Source organism: Onychomys torridus, chromosome 6 (assembly GCF_903995425.1).
Source record: "Onychomys torridus chromosome 6, mOncTor1.1, whole genome shotgun sequence".
Taxonomy (NCBI): Eukaryota; Metazoa; Chordata; class Mammalia; order Rodentia; family Cricetidae; genus Onychomys; species Onychomys torridus.
Window position 1 is genome coordinate 117696574 of NC_050448.1, and position 19100 is coordinate 117715673.

At 39.6% G+C, this 19100-nt stretch overlaps 1 protein-coding gene across 1 annotated transcript; it reads left to right on the plus strand.

The window, feature by feature from the left end:
- Positions 1-17788, plus strand: LOC118585671 (guanylate-binding protein 2-like). The gene is made up of 11 exons (XM_036190488.1): positions 1-325; positions 4214-4424; positions 4924-5051; positions 5839-5948; positions 9275-9471; positions 9816-10058; positions 11463-11743; positions 13005-13217; positions 14971-15073; positions 15526-15719; positions 17215-17788. Exons 2-11 carry the CDS (start codon positions 4235-4237, stop codon positions 17323-17325), a joined length of 1770 nt encoding a protein of 589 aa, XP_036046381.1. The 5' UTR covers positions 1-325; positions 4214-4234; the 3' UTR covers positions 17326-17788.
- The last annotated feature ends 1312 nt before the right edge of the window (positions 17789-19100 follow it).

Here is a 19100-nt window from a genome sequence, read left to right on the forward strand (position 1 = left end):
GAGTGGGAGAGCAAGGAAATGAAGACATTGTGGGAACAAGGAGAAGCAGCGTGCTAGGGAAGTACCCAGGAGTCCACAAGGATGACTCCACCTTAGACTACTGGCACGGCGACAGTGTTTTTACTTTCACTTTCGTCTTCCTAAACACTGCTCTTTTAATAAGCTAACTCCTCATAAGTTCTCTGGTGAAAATCGGGAACTTCCGAGGCAGTGCCTGTGAGAGAGGACAGAGCACTCTGCAGCCAGACTCACAAGGGAAGCCAACAGCATTCAACACTTCACACGCACGGGCTGCTTTCTTTAGGACTGAAGGACTTTGCTTCAGGTAAGACAGAGGTGTGGGTGGGAAAGGCTTTACCAGCCTGCTGCTTTACCCTGAAAAGACCTCTCCAAGGGAGGATGAAACTGAGTCAGACAAGTGGGACAGATCACTGGAAATCAGGGTTGTTGACAGAGGTAGCTTTCACTTAAGAGTCTAGTTCTTTACTAAGAAGAATTAATTAGGCTCTGGTAAGGAGAGTCCACAGAGTGTGAGTTTTTGAAGGTTGACATTACTTTCTTGGTGCCATTCTATATCAACTTTACTATCTAATGAAACTCAGACAAAATCCCTCTACTTGTTGCCAATGTCTGCCTATTGGTAAAGTAAGTTAGGCTGCTTAGAGTTTCTAAAAACAGACAAATCCCCCATTGATAATTTAGGAAGTTATAAAAACCCTTGTGTATTTTTAATACATATGTGTATTTATTCTTTGAGAATTTCATATGCGTAATGTGTTTTTGACTGTGTATAATCCCTACTCTTTTCTCCATCTCCTCCACCCCGTCCCCCAGCTCTGTTCTCTTCCCAATCTCATTTCCTCATTGAGTCAAGTTATTGCAGGCCATTTGGGCATGGGAATAAGGCCATCTAGTGGAGTCTGGGTAGATGACCAGAGGCCATATCATTGAAGAAAACCAGTCCTCTCTCCCCAGCAGTCACCAACTGCCCAGAGCTCCTAAGTTGGTATAGGGCTTCCTGAGCCTCTCACCCGTCCATGGTAGAATTTTGTGTAGGTTTTCTTTTTTTGTTGTTTTTGCTTTTGAGTCAGGGTTTATCTCTGTAGCTCTAGTTGTCCTGGAACTTGTTCTGTAGTCCAGGCTGGCCTCAAACTCAGAAATCCACCTGCCTCTGAATCCCAAGGGCGGGAATTAAAGGTGTGCACCACCACCGCCCAGCTTTATGCAGGTTTTCTATAGGCAGCCACAGCTGCTGTGACTTCTTCAGTTCAAGACTCTACCATGTTCTAGAAGATACTGTTTCACCTTGAAGCAATAAGTGTACTTGGTGTGATATTTTTGTTGTAAGTACCACTGTGCACTGAAAGGAGCCAGAGCTTTAGGAGGAATGCTCAACTCTAGGGCAGCACAGGAAAAATATGAGCTGGCTCTGAAAAAAAATCTGTGGTGGAGTGCCTAGAGCCATCCCCTGAGATGGGCAGGCCCCAGCAGAGGATGTAAGAAGTTGTGGGGGATAGAGGTGAGCCAGGCCATGGTGGTGGTGAGAATCTTGAAGCCTGACAGACTAGAAGCCAGAGTGCTTCATTGTTTATGTAGAATTTAGTAAACAGGGATACATTCATAATGTTCCAAAACATAGATCATACCATTTGAACATGTGTTTTACTTTCTCTTGCTCATCTTTTAGTTATCATTAATAAACTATGACACAACAGAGTTATGATTTCCAATTGTTTTCCCTCAAGTTTTGACATCATGAATAAACAGATTTATCATTTTTACTCATTAACCTCATAACCCAATTTTTAAGAATCTGGAGGCATATGACAGCCTATTCTCAGGCCAGTAGCTTTTGTGGCTACAAGAACACTAGCCCTAATAAAAATTCCCCAAGTATGCAACAGGTGGAGACGAAAACCAAAGGTGGCATGGTGGCCATCATGTGGCTCAGCTTTGCTGGATCTTTGTCAAGCAGCTGTGCTGGCTTTATGACTTTTGCTGTTCCCATCACATATGTCTGTGGCAATGGAGGAAAGTACCACAGCACTGGGAATATGATGGACGTCTGCCAGCCAAACACAGGATCCAGCTGAAGGGGCTTCAGTGAACGAAGTGGACAAGACAGACACAAAAATAAAGAATGACCACAAAGTACTAAGGCACACAGAATACAATAAATACTTAGGAGTCCATACTGATGCAACCAAATGAATGAATGAACGTAAGGAGGAGAAATACTCCCACTCGCTGTAGACCTCCAGTTAGTAAGTATGTGGCATGTTAGGAGTAGGTAGTCATCTTAAGCTAATGTTATAGTGGTTAATTTATAAAATTAGATAATTAGTAGATGCTAAAAGTAGTTGCCAAAGCTCATGAAGTATGATAAAGTTAGATGTGCTGAGTTTTAAAAGTGTCTCTCAAAATGACAACTTTAAAATTTTCTCCATGTTATCTTTTTCACACTTAAGAACATTTTAATTAGCGTACAGTGTAATGGGCTTCATTAGGACATTTTAACCAATGTATAATATTGTTTCTCACCCATATTTGCCTTTCCAGTATACCCCATCCCTACTTACCTGAATTCCCTAGTACCTTTCCTCTCCCCAAATAGTTCCCATCAGGCTTTTATGGAACATTGTGTGTGTGTGTGTGTGTGTGTGTACACACTCATGCATCTATGAGTGAATGTGTGCTACTGTGCCTTTCTCTCTCCTGTTGTACTTTTCTCTTTTTCCATCCATCTCTCTCTCTCTTCCCTGTGGAATTCTTCCTCCTTTCTCATTCTTGCTCTTCTAACTTTCCATGTGTCTGGATGCATGTTTATAAATATATATTTAACTATATATTTAAATTTAGATTTCATGTATGAGACAAAATACACAATGCTTCTTTTGCTGAATCTGCCTTATTTTGCATAACATAGTGATCTCCAGTTCCATCCATTATCCTGCTAATGATATAACTTCATCCTTCCTTATGGCTGAATAAAACTCCATTGGGTGTATGTAGTATGCTTTCTTTTTTTCCATTCATCTCTTGATGGACAGCTAGACCAGTTCCATAATGCAGCAATAAAATGAAGATGCAAATGTCTTTGCCTTATAATCCTTCAAAGGATTAATGATTCTGACATGGCTTGCTCTGATAATACTCTTTTGAATATAATATATGTGTGTATACATATATATTTATTCATACATACATACACATACATACATATCAGAGAGTGGTAGTTCTAAGGTTTTTGAGAAAGCTCCATACTGCTTTCCACCATGGCTGCCCACTTTACATTCCCACCAGCAATATGTGGGGGTTCTCTTTCCAGTACCCTTGGAAGCAGTTGTTATTTTTTTCTTTATGCTGCACGTTCTCAGTGGCGTGAGAGGGAACCTTGATACATTTTTTAACCTGTATTTCCATGGTAACTAAAATCTTAGACATTTTTCCAAGTATCTATTTGATGTTTGAGTGGTAATTTTGATTATAAAACAGTAGCAGTTCTTGGCAGGTAGCTCCATAACCAAGAGACCACATTCAAAAGAGTATTATCAGAGCAAGGCATGTCAGAATCATTAATCCTTTGAAGACTGTAAAATATCAGTCCTATGACTTTCTTGCCCAGTGTGTACCAATATAATTTTAAACTAGCATTAAGGAAATAACTAAAAAATATAACTGAGGGGTACTCTACAATATATCTGCAATACACTCTTCCTAGATCTAAATTAATGAAGGATAAAGAAAGAATAATGATCTACTGAAGATGAGAGGAAGCTGAAGAGATGTAAAGATGAGTGAGGGACCGTGGATTAGATCACAAATCAGAAAAAGGACATTAGTAAAAATCTGATTTAAGAAAAAGAGGAGGTATAAGTTATGTGGCTTTAATAAGGGTGTTGTAGAAATGCCCAAAGCCTAGTCAGTTACTACACTGATTGTATGTAAGATACTGATACTAGGGTTGAACAAAGCAGGGGAAATTGTATATTTAGCCTTTTGAATCCACTATATAACTTTTCTGGTTATTTATAGACCTCACATTAGTTGTATTTAACTAGGGAGTAGTGGACCAACCTATAGGACAACCATAAAGAGCCCAGAATTTTTAGAAGTGTGCAAAGAACACATTTCTAAGAAGGAAAATTTTAGTGCATACTATTATTGTTCCTCTCACTGACTAGAAATTGTTGTCCAATTACCTTCTCCATAGAGACAAAAGAACACACTGGACATGGCCTCAGAGATCCACATGCTGGAGCCCATGTGCCTCATTGAGAACGCTGAGGAGCAGCTCATGGTCAACCAGGATGCCCTGGGGATCCTGTCGGCCATCAAGCAGCCAGTGGTAGTGGTGGCAATTGTGGGCCTCTACCGCACAGGCAAATCCTACTTGATGAACAGGCTGGCTGGGAAGAAAACAGGTGAGTGCCACCAACGCAGCTGTGATGGTTCCTTTCTGTTCACTCATGTAGCCCACATCCCAAAAGCAAATGTGAGGAGGGAACTCCAGAGAGAAGGAATGAATATGAAAGTGTAATGTCTATCCACTGTGGACTTTCTCTTTGTTGAATTATCCTCTACTCACTGGTTCTTAAATAGCACCTTTGTTTTCCAATTTAATGTTATAGGTATGTTTTAGAGAAAGAACAAATACATTAATTCAAAAAGTTTAAATACTTAATGATAAATTAGAAAAAATTTATTAGACTGTCCCCATAGGAGGGACAAATGTCTAGCTCTATGGAATGAATGTATTGATCAGTATTAGACATTACAAATCCCCTAATTCTAGGATAGAAATTAAAATCAATACTTGAAGTTGTTTTACTCTGTCAAATATAACTATATTAGTTTTCAACTCAACATTAGGAGCACTATTACATACTCCCCTCTGCATCTCATGCCCATTCTGTTTTGCAGGTTTCTCTCTGGGTTCCACAGTGCAGTCTCACACCAAGGGGATCTGGATGTGGTGTGTACCACATCCCCAGAATCCAGGACACACTCTAGTTCTGCTTGACACTGAGGGCCTTGAAGATGTTGAGAAGGTAAAATAAATCTTTCAGGTTCTACTTGTAGCTCATCAATAGCTTACCTTGCAGGATCTGTCCCACTCTCAGATTTATGCTTCTGAATAATTAATTGAATGTTCTATTCTTCAAGTTGGTCTAAGAGCCAAGAATAGTAGATCAGCATTTAGATGATAGCTAATGATACTTTAGTCTTTTAGCACCAAATATTTTGCTTGAAACTGCTAATGACACCCTGAACTTACCTGTACATTCTATAAACATGATTGGCTGTTCAATGTGGGACCATGATAAAAATACAATGTTTGCAGTTTCTCAAAAAAATTAATAAAATATGCTTTAAAATAATGGTCACTTCCACAAAGGACTGCCAGCAAAAGAATCACAATGTAAGATCTGCAACAACATCTTTGTTCATGGAGAATTACATGTTACTTCCCTTTCCAAGCTGAGACAAATAAAACTATTATTGAAGGACCTTACTTTCACTAGTGCTAAATGTTCCATATATGTCCTGTAAATAAAGCTTGGCATGCCTGTTTAGAGCTAGTAACTGATCAACATTATGACCTTTAAGTGTGAATGTCCTTCATGTTCTCATCTACATGGGTGTACATCATCTTATTTAAATTATAGGACATGAATTGAACATTCATGAAATCATTGTATAGGTAGAAAGTTATTATGTAGCAGAAATGACTTACCATGATGCCATAGCTAATGGGAGATAGACAAAGTCTCATTTTTGACTACTTGAGAGGATGGACAGTCTCTTAGTCACTTGTCTTCACTCACTGACCTGTAGGGAGACAACCAGAATGACTGTTGGATCTTTGCCTTGGCAATCCTCCTCAGCAGCACCTTCATCTATAACAGCATAGGAACCATCAACCAGCAGGCCATGGACCAACTGCAGTATCCTTTTGGTGTGGTTGAAAACAGTACTAAACCACGGAAGGATAGCTTCATTATTTGAGAAGGTAGATAAGCAGTTAATAACCTTAGTATTTCTAAGTCATTAACAAATCCCATTATACTCATCATGTGATTTTGCCTGTTTTTACTATAAATTCAAACTTCTCAAGTTATGCATTGCCATTGACATAGTGGCACACTGTTGAGAACATCACTATCTAGCTGAATATCCTGCATTTGTTCAAATCCTCAACATGATTTAGAATCTATGGTCTCACTATTATCATTACCTCTAAATATTACTTATCTCCTGACTACCCACTGAATGCTATAGGTAATATTTATCCTGCAATCTTACCACGGGATCTGAGATGGTGATTGCTTTTTTTTAATTTTAATTTTTTTATTATTAAAATTTTTTTCATTCATTTTACACTAATCAAAGATCCCCCTTTTGCTTCTCCTGCCCCTTTAGCCTCCCACTCCCAACCTACCCCCCACTCCCATCCACAAGAAGACAAGGCTTCCCATGGGGAGGCACATCCAATAGAGGCAAGTTCAATCCCTTCCCCTTGCCTCAATACTGCATGAGGTGTCCCATCATAGATAGTAGGCTCCAAAAAGCCTGCCCATGCACCAGAGATAGATTCTGATCCTACCACCAGGGGGTCCCCAAAGCACATCAACCTACACAACTATCTGGCCATGCAAAGAGCCTAGTCCAGTCCCATGTAGGATCCATAGCCATTGATCCAACTTTCATGAGTTCCCACTAGTTGGGTTTGGTATTCTCTGGAGGTTTTCCCATCATGATCTTGATGCACTTGCTCATAGAATCCTTCTTTTCTCTCTTTGACTGGACTCCTGGGGCTCTGCCTGGTGTTTGGCTGTGGATCTCTACATCTGCCTCCATTAGTCATTGGAGAAAAGCTCTGTGATGACAGTTAGGGTATTCACCAATCTGATCACTGGGGTAAGCCAGTTCAGTTTGGGCATTTTCTCCACCATTTCTAGAAGCCCAAGATGGGGTCATCCTTGGGGATTCCTGGCAATTTCCCTAGCCATGGGTTTCTCTCTAGGTGATGCTTTTTAGCCTGTACCTCCAGTGTCAGTCATTTATGTTTCTCCAATATATAGCTCACAGTCACTTTTTCATTCTTCTGCCATTGTAAAGATGATCGATCTCCTTCGAAGCCAATGCCCTCAGACCACATCATCTTTCTTTGTAGTCTTTTATCAGCCCCCTAGTCCACACAACCTTCTTTTGCTGAAGATTTTAACCCCTACTGTTTAGAGACTGGTAACTAATAGACACTGGTTTTCACAATTCTCTCCCAATTCTTTCTCCTTATATCCTTTACTTCTACCTTGCCAAATACCTTTCTACATCATTGTCAATGCCACCAGCATTTCCATGAACTTAACTTTGGGTATCATACTGTATTCTTTTTCATATAAAGTCATATTATCTTATCTCACAGTAGCATTTCAAAAATCAGTTCTCTTCTCTTCTGAACCACTTGATTCTTGCATCTACAACTTCATAATTTTCTAATATTCTTTTTTTTCTCTAGCAAACCATTCTATTTCATTTGTGTACTCTGAATATCACACCTCATTAGTACTGTACTTCTCTTCATTTTCTACTCTTAGTCTCTAGGCAATATCATTCTGTCTGAAGGGCTTCTGTGACCTATGTTTTAGCCACCATCAAATATCTATTTATAACTGTGACTGAATTCAAACTTTTACATCTTCACATAGATGTTTAAGAGATATTTTAATCTCTGGTATTTCCCCAATCTTTCCCATTGTAGTAAATTCCCACATGTTCCACAAAGTTGCTGTGATCAAAATCTTAGAAATCATCTTGATCTTTTCCCTCATATCCTAGAAAGCATTAGTTCACACATTTTAAACTCAATCAGCAAAGCTACTTCCCTAGACAGTCCTCCTTATCTTCTCTCCATTTTCTCTGGTCTGAGCTTTCCTTGTTCTGTCTCAAAGATGAAGCTACATTTTTCGGACAGTTTTGACAGCCATTTGGAATCCTGCCAATGTGGTCTTTTGAAATACCATCATATCTACCTCCTCTACATTCAAAATCCACCACTAGCTTCCTACTTAGTAGAGAACAAACTTGAAACTTCTTACTTTGCCCTTTAAAACTTGCATGTCCTGGCACTTATTTCTTTAACACTGTTATTGTATGCACTGGAGCTCATATATATGTCAGATACACTCATGTTTTTATATCAAAGGGTTTCTAACTATTATCTGAAATGTTCTCTAAGTAGGAGTCTCAAAGGTTTCATTTTTATGTGTTTGTGAAAAATGAAGTGTTTGCTAAGACCAGAGGTATCATGTTTCCTGAAATTTGAATCTGGAAACTGAACTCTGCAGGAACATTAACTGCTCCTAACCACTGAGACATCTCTCCAGCTTCTCCATTGGAGCTTTCATGGATGACTCCTCTAATTCTTTTAGATTTCTGCTAATCAAGGACCCCAGAAAGCACATGAAGTTCTCTGGGTAACTAGAAATAATACACAGTTATTCTCTAATTTTTAGGCTAAGGCCTTTTGCTACATCAAAATGGTAGTAAGTATCTGAGATTTTAAAATATTTTATTTACTTGTTTTTGTTTCTGTATTCATCTGTTACAGTGTGAGCTCTATGATAGTAGTGTCCTTTTATTTATTTTAAAAAATAATCTCTGGGACTGTGCCTGATTCATAGCAGAGGCTCAATAGATATTTGCATATGATTGAATTCTATGAATGATTGAACTCTGTGAATGATTGAATTCTTTGAATGATTGAAGTCTATGAATGAATGAACTAATGTTCTAGTTTCCTTTCTGTTGCTGTGGTGAACATTATGATTCAAAGCAACCTGGAGATTAAAGGGTTTGTTTGGTTTACATGTTACAGTCTAGCACCAAGGGAAGCCAAGACAGAGATAGAGAGGCAGAGACTAGAACAGAAGCCTAGAAGGATCTCCCCTCGATAGCTTGCTTCTTGTGTCTTGCTCAGCTAATTTTCTTATACAGCTAGAGACTACTTTTCTAGGGATGGCACCACACACTATGGGCTGGGCCTTCTTGCATTAATGAATGATTGAGAAAATGTCCCCCCAGACATGTCCACAGTTGAGGTAATTATTCTTCTCATGGATCTCCAGTTGTGTCAAGTTGATAAAAACTAACCACACAGCTAATAAGCAAAAACAAAACAAAAAACACGTTAATTTGGGGAGGCACTAGTTGAATATTTATCATAAAAGGATAAACCTATTTTTATTGTTTTCTTAATTTAACATCTCAGCTATGTGACAGAGCTGACTGATCTTATCAAATCAAAGTCATTACCTGAGCAGGATGGGGTAGATGACTCAGCTAACTTCGTAGGCTTCTTTCCAACATTTGTGTGGGCTCTGAGAGATTTCTCCCTGGAGCTGGAAGCTAATGGAAAACCCATCACTGCTGATGAATACCTGGAACTTTCCCTGACCCTGAAAAAAGGTACTTGGGCTTGGTGGAATGTTCTGATATAAAGAGAAAACAGTTTCATAAATGTCATTTCTGCTCTGTTGACAAAGGTCTTGATTTTGTAGCTGTGTTTTCTTGATAGTTGTTATGGAAAATGAGACACAGCTTCACTAAATCATTTAGATTCTGTGAAATTTCACAAGCTATGTCTTCTTAAAAAGGGTGTTTTCTTTCTCATTCCTTTAAGTTTGTATCGCTCATTCTGTATTAGGTGGCTTTCCAGCTTACATTGGCTTTGTGGAAGATATGGAATTGGAAGTGTCATATATTGAAGTAATTCATTTGAAGTTTACTATATCTAAATTTCATTTTTGCAGGATCTGATAAGAAAATTAAAAGCTTTAATGAGCCTCGGCTATGTATCAGGAAGTTCTTCTCAAAGAGGAAGTGCTTTGTCTTCGACAGGCCTGCTCAGAGGAAGTATCTTTCCAAACTAGAAACACTTAGAGAGGAAGACCTGAGTGGTGAATTTGTGGAACAAGTTGCAGAATTCACCTCATACATCTTCAGCTCTTCTGGTGTCAAGACTCTGTCTGGTGGCATCATAGTCAATGGGCCACGTAAGTCACCCCTCGACTTCCTATCTGGGCTTCTGTTCTGCTCATTGAGGATACTTCACTGAAAATGTAATGCATGTATCACATGATGGAATTTACTTTGGAACTAAAGCCATTTCTGACCATCTCATATCTGTAATAGCAAAAGGGAGAGAGAGAAACTAACTAGAATCTAACTCAACCCTAGAAGCCTTTCCCCTCACTCTTTTTTTTTCCACTTATAAAAAGGATTACTAAAAGTCAGGAAAACGAAAATACCATGTTTATGGAGTTTGCCACTAAGGGCTATATATAACTTTCATGTAAAAACAAAATGTTTACTAATTACTTTCAAGAGCCAAGTATTGGATCTAATGAGGGGTAAAGAGATGTGGTTTCCATCTGCCTTCCAGCACAATACAACCAAAAGACACCTTAGAAGTAAACAAAAAAAAATCATAGTGATAAGTAATATTTCACATAATTAATACAAAATAAGGAGTTGCTACATGGGAGCCGGAGGTCTAGGCAAGTGGGACATAAGTCCATGGGGGCAGAGAACATATTGGTTTTTTAAGCTGAGTAAGGTGAAAAGTTGAAATGGGTAAGAGTTACCCAGAAGGACAGAGGGTAATACCTGAGGTACTAAGGTAACAGAAGAAGGCCCAAAGCAGGACACAACTTTCTGACTTCAAGAAAGTAAGAGTCAAGTGACTGAAAGAAGAGAGTGTATGAGAGAATCCTCCATTAGAGAAGTGTGGAATGGTGATGTACTGAAAAGACAGGAATACGATTTAAGGAATTTTCAATTGGTTCTAAGCCCTATGGAGGATTTGGAAGGCAGGGATTCTGGAGGACAAGGTAAAGTTTTCTGGTTTAATGTATAACTCTCTTGAGTATTTTGTATACAATATACTGTGGTTGCTATAAAGGAGCAAAACATATTCCTGGAGTGTGATGCTTTCAATCAACCTAGATGGTTTGCTCATCTACTTACAGCTTTGTGGGAGAGTGTCTGGGTTGATTTCATTTTTTACAGACTAGAGACAGGACCAGAAAGATGCACCACTTTAAAAACAACAACAACAAAACCAGAAAAAAATCAAAGCTGACACTTGGGCTTTAAAAAAAATCAATGAAAAACAAAAGGATAAATGACTGAGAGGAAAGAAAAAGAGTGAAAAGAGAGAGAAGAAGGGTAATAAAGGAATAAGATTTGATATCACAACTCTCCTACCCTAATTCTAGAAGCCACTAAATTAAACATCTATCTTTGGAACAAATGAAGGAGAATAAAAAAGAGGATTTCGTATCCTCTGGATCTAAAAGTTAATAAGTTAGTATAATGCTATTCTTTGCTAGAGATCCTGAAAGCTATAGAGTGGTCTTTCTACCAACGGACAGCCAATTTCTTAACTTTTTATGTAGGTCTGCAGAGCCTGGTGCTGACCTATGTCAATGCCATCAGAAGTGGAGAACTACCCTGCATGGAGAATGCTGTCCTGACTTTGGCTCAAATAGAGAACTCAGCTGCAGTGCAAAAGGCCATTGAGCACTATGAAGAACAGATGAACCAGAAGGTCCAGCTGCCCACAGAAACTCTTCAGGAGCTGCTGGACCTGCACAGGCCCATTGAGAGTGAGGCCATTGAGGTCTTCATGAAGAATTCTTTCAAGGATATAGACCAAAAGTTCCAGAGGGAATTAGGGGTAAGTGTGGTACCTGATATCATAAGACAAAAAAAAAAAAATGGGCCTTTTCTTGGATGAGCATTGTTCTTAGTCTCCAAGACAGTGACACTCAGTGATGTGCACAGGTTTGCAATGATTATTGAAAGATTAGATTCTTCTGGACTTTGATAAAAAAGCATGACACTATAACTAGCCATGTTTTGCACACACACACATACACACACACACATACACACACACACTCACACTCCATTTTCATTAGTTTACTCACCTTGGAAACCATTTTCTCAGTCACTGAGGAAATTAATTACACAACTACATTTACAAAGGATTATTTCATTTACTTTTTTATAATACGATATTTTTATTCCTTGAGAATTTTAAATATAATGTGTTTTTATCATATTCACTCCTAATGTAACTCTTATTGTCAAGAAATACTACTGCTTTTGTGCTCCCCACTAGTAATAAGAAAACAATCATAAGAATGTTTATGCATTTTTGCTGTTTGATCAGCAGCAATGGTTCTCAGATTACCAAGGCTGGATTTCACAAAGGACATGTGAAGTTCTGGTAAAATAGGGGAGTCAATGCCAATAAGAAATCGACTAATCTCCAACCTAAATGATGTAAGAGAGTGGATATTTAGTTACTTGCTTGATGTCATATGGAGCGACAGTTCTTCAATTATGCTTTCCAAACACTGGCATGCTTATCATATCCTCTTCAGTACTTTCATTGGCTGTGTGGTAAGAAAATACAGGGAAATATTCCTGTGTTAAAGAGCATTACATAGTCAATTACCCTTTACTGAGTGTTTCTGTAGAGTCCTGGGGCTTAATACTCTGTTTCACCTCATACAGTCTGACAAGGAACCTCTGAGATTGGTGGAGTTACCCTCACCCTTATAGACAAGGAAACTTTAGTCTACTAATGTCATGTTCATGAAGCCACAAAAAAGTGGGTTCAGAAAGCCCACACAGGCTTGCCTAGCTCCAAGCTTTATAATCTGAAGCATTCCTTATTGGTGACTTCAGTAGATAGAGGCTTCCTGTGAAGCAGTGTCTGTGCTCTGACAATATTGCTTAAGCAGGAGAACAGAGAGCAAGGCCTCTATGAAATCAAAATTGAAGTGTCAATTTCTGTAGCCAGCACCTCCTTAGGGGTACCTTGTATCTCACAGTGAGGTGAAGAGCATGACCCCATTTAGACATTCTCCAGTACTCTGTTGTGTTATCTCCCTCTGCTCAACCATCTGTGTGATTTTGTTCTTTCCCAGGACCAGCTGGTAGCAAAGCGAGATGCCTTTGTTAAGAAGAACATGGACGTGTCATCAGCTCGTTGCTCAGATTTGCTGGAAGATATTTTTGGACCTCTGGAAGAAGAAGTGAAACAGGGGACATTTTCTAAACCGGGGGGTTACTACCTCTTTCTTCAAAAGAAACAAGAGCTGGAGAAAAAGTATAACCAGGCTCCTGGAAAGGGGCTCCAGGTAAACTGAGTGGTTGGTACCATGTGAAGGTGCTTAGTGAGGAATCTCTTCCAAATGGCAGAGAGAACAAGGAAGGTGCGGTGTTGGTGGTGGAGAGTGCCCCTGTCATACATCCATCTAGGCAGAGAGCCAACTTGGAGACAGATGTCAGCTTTCTCGTTGGAAGCACCACAGGACCTCTCAGAAATGCTTGTGGGATTCATTCTTCACTCAACCATTCAGTCATGGAATCGTCTAAAATGATTGATTTGTTTATGTGTGTTGAGGGCTTCTCAGGTTGCCAGAGACAAGAGGGTTAACAAGAAAAACAACAAAAAAACAAAAACAAACAAACAAACAAAAAAAGCTAGTTAAAAGTTATGTTCATTCAGAGCACTTCAAGAGTGTAGTACTTTTAAGCCCATGGACAAATGACATTTAGCTGTTAGCACTTAGATAGCCCTGTCCCTGCTGTGCTTCAGAAACTTATTCTCTTCATTCTCATAGCCTCACACAAACCATGCATTATTAGTGTGTCATAAAGAGAAACAGAAAACAAGGCAGAGCAGAGCACAAGGCTCACATAGGATCACCCGTCTGAGGAGCAGTAACTCTTGGATGCAATGCCAGCTAGCCTCATCTGTATCCCTCAGTTCTAGACTATTCTACACTGATAATAGAGTTGAAGATCTGGTTTGACTTTTGTTGTTCACAAACTACAATGTCTTTTAAATGGCTGAGTATTTCTTCTTTTTCTTCTGGGAAATAAGTCATGTAGGAAGAACCCAGTGCTGCTGTGGTGGATCAACCACCTATTGTTCCCTCAACTCTTCTTTGTTCTCCAGCACATTAGTTTAGGACCTCCATCTCCCAAGCTGCTTCCATGCTCAAGGATAGCTGCTAGAGAGTCAGCGTTTATTTCAAATTTATACCCCGAAACAAAAAGACAAAAGGATGGTGCATCGACTCCTTTCAAAATTTCTAAGGCACACCACAACACTTTTCTGATTATATACCTTTCATAAGAATTGAATCCCATAGGCACCCCAGAATTACAAGAGATACTGTATTTTACTGTTTTGATAAACCACGAGGTAAAGCTTTATCAAATTGTTCAAAAAAGTTAGACAAATAGATAAGTGTACATTTTGGGGATGGAAATTTCAAACAACAGAACTAGTCCGTAAGAGTAAATTAATGTACATATGAGGCATAGCAAGAAACCTGATGTTCTGAGAGATGGTAGGCAATGCAGAAATTAGCAAGAGAGAAAGAAGGTCACAATCCAGACAAGGAGCATCTTGGAGGACATTGAAAACTCCTTGATGCTCATTTGGATGAGCTATAACGTCATCTTAGAGCATTGGAATAGTATGACTGTTCTTAAAGTAACATGGCAAAGTTCTGCCTTCTCTGAGATGAATAGTGCAGCAGTCAGGAAGCAGGATCTCAGGCTGCGAGACTTGCATGCAACAGACAACAAGCAAAGGCTGAGATTATATTTTTGAAGCTAAAACCAACATGATCAGCTCATGGTTACATAAGAGACGTATGTGAAACAGATAAGAAAAGAGATCAAAGACACAACTGGTTTAAAAGATTTAGTAGATCTAAAAGATGGGGCTTTGGAAAGGATTGGATTTGGGGCAGGGTTCTCTAAGTTAGCGTTAGGTCCATTGAACATAAGAAGCTGTTTGACTTGCTACTTAGCTGGTAACACCAATGTCAGTTAACGGACACATTGGCTTGTCTTCAACTTATTCTATACAACTAGGCAGAAGAGATGCTGAAAAAGTACTTTGAGTCCAAGGAGGATGTGGCTGAAACACTTCTAAGGATGGATAAGTCACTCACAGAAGCAGCAAAGGAGATTGAAGGTGAGAGGTGCTGAAGAGACCCCCGATGTTGGAAGCTCTTGATACATTTATCAGTAGTGGCCCATAGGAAATCATCATTGCAGAGAAAGAATCACAACTATCATTCATAGTGTTTTGTTTTTGACTGGCTTATATGGTTATCTGTTTCCTTATTAATTGTTTATTTCCTATAAAAATCACCACAAGAAATCTTATCAACGACAATGAGAATTTTGTTTTTGTTTTTGTTTTTTGAGACATGGTTTCTCCTTGTAGCTTTGATGCCTGTTCTGGATCTCGCTCTGTAGACCAGACTGGCCTCGAACTCATAGAGATCCACCTGCTTCTGTTTCCTGAGTGTTGGGATTAAAGGTGTGTGCCACCCCTGCCTGCAAGAATTTTTTTTGAAGGAGAGAAAAAACAAAAGTAAGTCATAAAATTGAAACCTTGTATTCTTTGCGTCTCCTCCTCAGTGGAACGGATAAAGGCTGAAGCTGCTGAGGCTGCCAACAGAGAGTTAGAAAATAAGCAAAAGAAGCTTGAGCTGTTGATGGAACAGAAGGAAAAGAGTTACCAGGAGCACGTGAAACAGCTGACTGAGAAGATGCAGAAGGAGCGGGAACAGTTAATAGCAGAACATGATAAAATGATATCTTACAAACTTCAGGTACTTGGTCATGTCGTCTCAGTAAGTTCCTGTACCCCAGTCAAAAATAAATGTATCAGGGGGCTGAAAAAAACAGCTCAGTAGTTGAGAGCATTTATTGCTCTTACAGAGGACCCAGGTCTGTAACTCTAGTCCCTCTTCTGGCCTCTGCAGATACTGCACACATGTGGTCACATTTACATACTTTGCAAGCAAAACACTTAAAAATAACATAAATAAATCTAAAAAAATCAAACAAGAAAACCAAAATGCAAGTTTATCAGTAGGCTGAGGAGGACGATGACTGGTCCCAAGTCAGCCTGCGTTATGAGTAAGACCTTAACAATAAAGACTCCTGCAATACAGTAAATAGTTCGTATATGCTGGTACATTTCCATTCCCTCACGGCTTATCTCCAGCAGTGTCTAGTGAGTAAGAGCTGTATGAAACCCTTTATTAGACTACCCAGAGACAGTGGCTAGGAATTACTCAGTGCTGCTTCTCTGTCTCCTACTTATTTCCGTCTAATAACTCAGGACTATTACTTTGTGCTAGATGGAGACACTGTAATTTTGTGACACATGAAGTAATCGTTTTTCATTAGAATGCATGATAAAATGTCCAGCTTCTTTTCTCCACTAAATGGAACCTATGGGAATTTCATTTCTGCCACACCTAGTATGATCTTGTCTCAGGAAGCATCCTAATAGCAAGAGTCCCTGACCACCTACCCACTCAAGCACGTTGGTTAAGTACTCTCCTATTATTCGTGCATTCCTCTACATCAGTGTTGAATCTCCCTGGTGACCCAGGACATCCCGTGAGGACTGCAGACCCCAGTTGCTTCAATATATTTATTGCTGGGCGGTGGTGGCACACACCTTTCATCCCAGCACTCAGGAGGCAGAGCCAGGTGGATCTCTGTGAGTTTGAGGCCAGCCTGGTCTGCAGGGTGAGATCCAGGACAGGCACCAAAACTACACAGAGAAACCCTGTCTCGAAAAAAACCAATATATATCTCACTGTCACTAAAGTTTTGGACATGCACTAATTCCTTGATTGCACACCTGCCCTGATTCTGAGTCAAGCAGTGACCTTCCACTTGCTTTGCATTCATCTTTCTTCCCTTCTTAGATGTGTTTGAGAGTCCACACCGCACACATCAGAGAGAAGCCAAGAAAGAAGAAGGAAGCTGTTGTTTTTACAGGGAAAAGTGCATTTTACATAAGTCAAAAAACCCAAGAATTGGACCTGAGAGTTCTGGGCCACTGGTGTTTTAGGAACTGCTAGACAACATTTCTAAAGCTGGAGAAAGCATAGGAAATTTATCAGCTTGCATGGCAGACAGGAGGGAGGGAGGGAGAGAGGGAAAGGGAGAGAGAATGGAAGGCAGGAAAAGCGTCAAGGAAAACACCCCAATTCCTCCAGGACTTAATGTAACTACCACAGGAGAGTCTGTGAGCCCCTTCGAGGAATGTGGGAAGCTGTCTGATTTCATTCCTCATCTCTATTTTAGGAGCAGGAACGGCTTCTCAAGGAAGGATTCCAGAATGAGAGCAGGAAACTTCATCAGGAGATTGAGAGCATCAAGAGGAGGGGCCCACGCCAGAAATGCACCATACTCTGAAGGTCTGGGGTCCAAACCTCTCTGCCCAGATACTTTTCATCAAGGAATATGTTGGAGAGAACCTGCAGGGTTGGAAACAACTCTTATTAAACTTACAATTCACTTCAACTGAAATCACCTGTAAGTCTAGTCTGTGGTCACTGTGTGACCACTGGGCAGTGTCAGAGGAAGTTCCCCTCTGTGCAAAATGCATGTATGAGCAGAGGATCTACCTTCCATGTTTTAGAGGTCCTCTTGACCTGCACCATGCCCAGGACATATGTGTTTCTCTTTTATAATCTTAACTTTTCCTCTTTTCTACTGTATAGTGTCTACAATCACAGAGCAGGCAACTTTTAATTAACTCTCAAAATCCTTTTCATTTCTCTGAGGACTCCGATTTTTTTTAACTACTATTGCTTCAAAAACTAAACCCCAAGCTGGGCAGTGGTGGCGCACGCCTGTAATCACAGCACTTGGGAGGCAGAGGCAGGTGGATCTCTGTGAGTTCGAGGCCAGCCTGGTCTACAGAGCTAGTCCAGGACAGGCTCCAAAGCTACAGAGAAACCCTGTCTCAAAAAACCAAAGAAAAACAAAAACAAAAACAAACAAAAACCTAATCCCACCTCCATTTTCCCTTTCATTTCCCTGCTGTGACATCCTATCTTGAAGTTTCTCAGGATAAATGTCTTGTACAAGTTAATAAAAAGTATTAGCCCACTATAACTGTTTCAGAATATGTATTTTATTCATCTTCCCAATAAAGATATAACAGAATCTTCTAATAAACTAAAAAGTTACTTAATTTTAATATCGTTAGTTATCACCCAGGCACTCCAGGATGTTAGGGCACCTACTTCCTGTCTATTTCATTAAGTATAATGCCATCACTCAAAGATAATGTTGAAGTCATTGATCTCATCACACCCATGGAATGCAGAAACAAAAAACACCATTAGTATGTACATTTTTGGCTGGTACTCATATCAAACCCAGGGCTGTGACAAAGCACTTTGATTAAACATTAACTCCCAGAATAACAACCATAGGTATAAAGTTTTCTTGATATAGGTTTGAATGCAAGCTGGTAACATTATGTGTGCTCATAGAAATGGCTCAGTATCTACAGCTGGGTAATCAGGAATCCTGTCTGTTTCTGTGTTGGATCAAATACAGGGTTTTAGATGCTACTCAGTGGTTAGCACAATAGGAGAGTTAATTACTTAGCACTGGAAACCAAGTCCGGGAAGTAGAAACCTCAGTTATTTAAAGTTGACTCACATACAATGTTTAATTTTATTCAAAGTGTATATTATAGTGCTGGTGATGTAACTCAGTTGGTGGAGTGCTTAACAAGCATGTGTGAGGTCCTGAGTTCAAGTGTTACATAAACCTGTTGAGGTGGCACATGTCTATAATCTCAGCATTTGGAGAGCATATAGGAAGATGAGGAGTTTAAGGTCATCCTCGGCTACACAGTGGGTTCAAAACCAACCTGGCCTAGAGACTTGTTCCAACAAAGAACAATGTGTGTTATTGGTGAATTAATCTGACTTGTATATTTGTGTTTAAAAAATGTCCTTTTGGATCCCCTGATCCTTTTTGCAAATGAAAGGCACTAATAGAGTACTGTTTTGCCTTGTTGCTAAGGTAATAAAATAAAGCATATATATATATCCATTGTACAGTGAAGAGAGCAACCCAGGCTGTATAACCAGGTACGCAACCTCTAGATGAAATGTGAGGAGTCTTCAAATGCCAGGCAAGAGTAGATGCTACCACCATTCCACTTTCAC

Coding starts and splice junctions, on each gene's coding strand:
- LOC118585671 (XM_036190488.1), top strand. CDS start 4,235: ATGGCCTCAGAGATCCACATGCTGGAGCCCATGTGCCTCATTGAGAAC. Junction 4,425..4,923: donor GCTGGCTGGGAAGAAAACAG/GTGAGTGCCACC, acceptor TCTGTTTTGCAG/GTTTCTCTCTGGGTTCCACA. Junction 9,472..9,815: donor TTCCCTGACCCTGAAAAAAG/GTACTTGGGCTT, acceptor TCATTTTTGCAG/GATCTGATAAGAAAATTAAA.